The following is a 6,000-nucleotide window of genomic DNA, read 5'->3' as shown; positions in this document are numbered from 1 at the left end:
ATCAACGACACAGCTGCATTAATTGTCCTGGTACATTTCCAGACTGGCACGCAGCCTGTCTGTTGCCAGGAATGAATAGTTTTACCCAATGGCAAGACGGAAGTCGGCATTGCACTGCTTTGGGTCAGCTGCTGTGTGATTGATGTCACGTAGCGCCTCAAAGTGTTTTGCAAAATTGTGGTTCAAGTCTTCTCACCAAAGTGAGCTGATGAATGGGAGTAACATTCTTGGACTTCACAAGCTTCAGTTTAAGTATGTGCAAAATCTTGTGTTTGCGCAGCTGATGGCAATTTTGATTCCTATTATTTGAAACCAGATCTGAGTTTGTGTAAATTAACTTTCAAGACCATAACGCAGTCCAAACGTTGCTAGGTTTCTGTGAGACCATGCCAACAATCCTTACATTTTGATAAATCTTCAAGAGCAGGAGGTGTAAGTGTGGCCAAACTGCTTCATTCCAAAACCCGAAAGAAATGGTTGAGGTAGTTCCTGAGTTGAACCCCTCGACTGACTGAAACGAAACTAGTGGGGCACGAGAAAGATCTAGTTGTGGGGAATGTCTGGTAACGGTGTCATTGTGGTGTGAAACTGAAGTGACTAGCATTTAGCCAGTTATTAACCATATTTGGATAAATGAGCAATCTAACTATTAAAATATTTGGATGTGAAAAATGATACTGGAATCTTCAGTGTTTAGTATTGGGTCGGTTATTCTTGGTGAAAATGTTGCAACAGGCGGTGGTTTTATCTGGAAAAAGCTGTCTCTACAGATTATTCCCTGTTTGCAATTAGTGCGAGTGTTAACCTTATTTTGGCCTCACAAGCAGAACTTTCACAAGGGATTACTTGTAGGTCAGTGCTCTGTTGGATTTGGTCTCCTTGGAGAGACTGTAATATGTAGGGTTTGGAAGAGAAATTAATGCAGCAATTTGTCAAGCTATAATTTGGATAAGAGCTTATAACATTAGCTTCCTACTAAAAAAAAAATCCATCCACCCACAAAAAGATAAGGTGGAGTAGAAAATGGTCATGTAATTGGTAGCGATTGCGCAGCTGGAAGATGGATGCCTGCTGCTTACGGTATATTGGATATTTTATATTTATTTACATTTTATATACTTAAAAGGTAAATCAGTCCAGATGGAACAATGTTTTGTCATGCAGAAGTCAAATGTATTCTGCTTATGTACAAGTCCCTAAATGACCTTGGTGTAGGGTTACTCACCAGCTTTGATTGGGTGACTTAATTCCAAGCAATGACTTGTTCAAAGACTTACAATAATAAAGCCATTCGGTCTGCTTAATAGTTTTAGTAACAGGGTATGTGTTTCTATTTAAATACACATATTTAAATAGGAAAAGGTTTCCAGAAATCCTAAAGCTTCATAAAGTTTTCACATAGCATGGGGCAGAATACTCTGGTTAACTCACCTCTTGTACTATTTGTCTCCCTAAGCTAGTCACTTGGTTTGGTTGGAGGCTGGATACTGGAAGTTTCATCAGCCTCATATGATTCAAGGTAGCTCTGTCGCAATGGTCTCTAGAATTTGATGTGCTGATTGACATCCCCCTCGACTCTAACCAACAACATCAGAGACTGTAACAGCTGAGCACTGAATTTTCCAAACTCTGAACCCTCCAGAGTGGAGTCAGCCAGGAAAAAGAATAACTGGCACAGAAGACAGTGAAGCAACTTGTCATTCGAAGTTAGTCATTTAGATCCACTGTTATTAAGAAAGGTTACCATTCCCAGGGTAACATCGCTCAGTCGTTCGACTCTGGAAGACCGCAGAGTGCAGAATAATGGGAAATATCTACAGCATGTTCAGTTGAGTTCCTTCAGTCCATTGAGTCTGCACCAACAATAACTACCACTAAAGTTGCACTAATCCCATTTTCATGTCCCATACCCTTTAAAGTTTTGATGTTTCAAATGCTCATCGAAATACTTTGATTTGATTTATTATTGTCACGTGCATTAACATACAGTGAAAAGTATTGTTCCTTGCGCGCTATACAGACAAAACACACCATTCATAGAGAAGGAAATGAGAGAGTGCAGAATGTAGTGTTACAGGTCATAGCTAGGGTGTAGAGAAAGATCAATTTAGTGCAAGGTACGTCTATTCAAAAGTCTGACAGCAATAGGGAAGAAGCTGTTCTCGAGTCGGTTGGTACATGACCTCAGACTTTTGTATCTTTTTCCCGAAGGAAGAAGGTGGAAGAGAGAATGTCCGGGGTGCGTGGGGTCCTTAATTGTGCTGGTTGCTTTGCCGAGGCAGCGGGAAGTGTAGACAGAGTCAATGGGTGGGAGGCTGGTTTGCGTGATGGATTGGATTTTAAAGGTTGTAAAGTTTCCAGCCTCCACTACCTTCCCAGGCAGTGCATTCCAGATCCCCACCACCTTTCGAATGGAAAAAACCTTCTCCAATCCCCTCTGAATCTCCTGCCCCTCACCCTAAAACTGTGCCCCCCTCATGATTGACCCCTCAACCAATGGGGAACAGCTGCTCCCTGTGCACCCTGTCAATACCCTACATAATCTGATACACCTCAGTCATGTCCCCACTCAACCTTCTCTGCTCTGAAGTAAAGGCCCAGGAGAAATTAGCAGAAATGTCTACATTTGTGTGTGGCGTGCCAAACTGTGCCAGGTTATGAACAGCTCATTATTGAACAGACATTAAAGCTATTGAAAGCGTGGATTCAGCAGGATGATGCCAGAGTTGATGAGAGACTTAGACTACAGGAATAGGCCATTCAGCCCTTTGAATCTGATCTGCCATTTAATAAGATCGTAGCTTATCTGTATTTTAGCTCCATTTAATTGCTTTGGCACCATTTCCTTAAAACTTTCAACCTCCAATTTAAAATGATTAATTGAAATAGCATCAACTGCTTTGCATTGTTTTAGTGAAGGAGTTTTTCCGGTCTTTTCTCTTGAATGAACTTGGCTCTGAATTTATGTCCCCATATCCTAGAAACATTTTTCCCGATTCACGCCATCAATTTCTTTTGAAATCCTCAAAACGTCAATCAAACCACCCCTTAACCTTGCGAATTGCGGGGGATACAGACCTAATGTATGTAAACTTTATGCAAAATGCCCTGAATGTAAGAAACTGGGACACTTTCCACTAGAGCAGAGAAAGCAAAGAGATTTAGTGGAGTTTTTATTTGGAATTATGGCAGGTTTAGTTTGAGTTATTTTCTCAGCTTAAGAAGTCAATGGCATTGGGTCATCACTGAGTGAGGAAGGAGGCTAAAATAAACATCTTTCTTTAGCAGTTGTTGGAGCTGTGTCACAGGGAGTGTTTGAGGCAGTGGTTGCACTGTGCTCCCATCACAGCCCCAGGCTTACTTGATCGACACCCCATTCACTATCTTAAATATTCATTCCCTTCACTACCAGCCCACTGTGGCAGCTGTGTGTACAATCTACAAAATGCATTGCTGCAACTGGTCAAGCCTCTTCGACAGCACTTTCCAAACCTCTTCCATGGACGGGTTGGGCTGAAGGGCAGGTTTCCGTGCTGTACATCTCTGTCACCTCGAAGGCGCCTAGGAATACGACCACCCAATTCACACACCATGCGGACTTAGAAATATATAGCCATTCCTTCACTGTTGCTGGGTCAAAATCCTGAAACTCCCTCCCTGACAGCACTGTGGGGTGTTCCACACAGACTGCAGCGGTTCAAGAAGGTGATTTATCATCACCTTCTCAAGGGCAATTGGGATTTGCATCAAGTGCTGGTCTAGCCGTTGATGCCCGTGAAAGAATAATAATGGTGCCCTGTTCCTTGGACACAGTCCTGGGGGGGCAGGGGGTTCCCCTCTGCGCTCCTGCACTTCTTGCTGGTTGACCCTTCCTCCCAGCCCCCACATATTGAAATGTTTCCATTCACTCTGTCCCCCATTCTGAAACATTACAATGAGCGCATTGAATATTTGAATAAATTCTGTTTTAAATACAACATATTGAAGGGCTAAATGCATAATTTTCAAAACCAGTCAGAGAGGTTGTGAGTACAAAGCTGAATCTAATTAGAAGCCAGGAAACATTTCAGAGCAATAGGAGAAATCATGAGGGATAATTATATTGAATGTAAAAGTAAACGGAGGATTACAAGCCAATATTCCAAAACTTCTCTTTAAAAGAATGTATGAAGATCAAACAATGCAAATAATTAAGGGCTTGATTTTAAATTTAAGTTGTGAAATTATATTTAATTTTCTATCCGTGCTACGCAACTCGTTAATGATTATACTTTTTTTTTCTTCTCTTGTGGTGTGCTTTGTGCAGTGTTTCCAACTCCTGCAGTTTAGTGTTTGCAAACGGTTTACTTCACTGCAATAGAGTGACACGCAGTGTTGCAGCTGATTTGGTTGGCCAGTGGATGATGACAAGACTAGCCAGTAAATTGGCTTCCGGCATTTGATGGTGTAGCTTTTTCCATAATCGGGATTCACATTGCAGACTACGGTCTGTCAAGGACACTGGCCATCTTAAACTTTGAGGTAGATATAAGCCAGCTGTCTTGGAGACTTGAGGGCTGGCATCGATCGCCTACTTTACAAAAGTACAAAGTGCTTATCTTCGTGCAAGACAATCTCCGTCCCAGTAAAGTGGCTGCCGTAAGTTGCAGCGGCAAGCAAGGGCAGAAACAGGAGGAGACCACTCATCCCCTCGAGCCATTCAATTAGATCATGGCTGATCTATACTTCAGCCTCATTAACTCATCTTTGCTCTATATCCTTTGATATCCTTAACCAAAAAAATCTATTGACCTCTCGGCCAACTATTCCAAGGAATTGGAAGGGCTTAAAGTATTTTTTGACCTGGTGTATTGCAAGTTAAATGCTTCAGACGGACAATCCCGACATCTACAATTTACATTGAAATGGAGGGCAGCATACAATTTGAAGGAAGCGCCAAGTTAATGATCAATGTGTGTAGTAAACAGTTCAGAGATGCACTCTGTTAATTACTCTACTAATACTGAGTATGGCATGAAGCTAGGTTTTATTACTGAGTATTGTCTGACACAAGGCATAGAATTGTGAAGTAGAGGAGGAGGCCTGTCAGGTCTGTGGTAGAAGATACGCACTAACTAACCTGCATTTATATAGAGTCATTCACAACCCCAGGACACCTGCAATTGTAATATGCTTGATGCGGTGTATTTTTAAACTGCAGTTGCTTTAGCTGTAGGAATACCAGGATCATAAAAATAGCTAGCATAAACTAATTGTTATGTGAACTAGCTTTTAAAATGCAACTCTTGTCTCCTTTGCACAGTTACGGAAAAGCAGCATTTTGCTTAGAGGAACTTATGATGACTAACCCTCATAATCACCTGTACTGTCAACACTATGCAGAGGTAGGTGGGGGAGGAGCATTCTTATGGGATTAATCTGATCATGTTATGTTTGACAAAGTTGACCTAGGTCTGAGGTGGAGAGGGGGGGGGGGGAATGTGATAGCTATGGCTCAGCAAATAGCAGCCTTGCCTCTGAGTCCAATAGTTGAGAGTTCAAGTCTCACACAAGAGAATTGTGCATGTGATCCAGGCTGACAATCTATGGGAGTACTGAGGGAGCACTACACTGTCAGAGGTGCCATCTTTACATAACAATGAAAGTGGTTAATCGAGAATGGTTTCTTTGTAATCTGTGAGCACTGTGCATGGCTTTACACTGCCTTGAAATTCAGCTTTTACACTTTATTATTCTTGTAAGCTTCTGTGTCTTACAGGTGAAATACACCCAAGGTGGACTGGAAAACCTGGAAATCTCTCGGAAGTATTTTTCCCAGGCACTGAAACTAAACAACAGAAACATGCGTGCTCTGTTTGGGCTTTACATGGTAAGCTAGAACATGTTGAGGGAATCTCCCCCAGTAACATCATACAGTAACTCAGTGGCAAAGTTAGAATGCTTTCCATTCGTAACCATTGTAACCATGACAAGAGAGTGATAGAATGATACAGCACAGTA

General features: G+C 41.8%; 1 protein-coding gene across 2 annotated transcripts in view; it reads left to right on the top strand.

Annotated features, from left to right (window-relative positions):
- The window catches only part of emc2 (ER membrane protein complex subunit 2), a 105,974-nt gene that overhangs the window by 64,970 nt on the left and 35,004 nt on the right, over positions 1-6,000 (top strand). For both annotated transcript variants that reach the window (XM_078216921.1, XM_078216922.1), the window contains exons 8-9: positions 5,303-5,384; positions 5,759-5,869. In XM_078216921.1, coding sequence (XP_078073047.1) covers positions 5,303-5,384; positions 5,759-5,869 — 193 coding nt within the window. The remainder of the gene's footprint in view (positions 1-5,302; positions 5,385-5,758; positions 5,870-6,000) is intronic.

This window comes from Mustelus asterias, chromosome 7 (genome assembly GCF_964213995.1).
Source record: "Mustelus asterias chromosome 7, sMusAst1.hap1.1, whole genome shotgun sequence".
In the NCBI taxonomy this organism is placed as follows: Eukaryota; Metazoa; Chordata; class Chondrichthyes; order Carcharhiniformes; family Triakidae; genus Mustelus; species Mustelus asterias.
The sequence above is the reverse complement of the archived record's forward strand: the minus strand, read 5'-3'. Positions and strand labels throughout refer to the sequence as shown.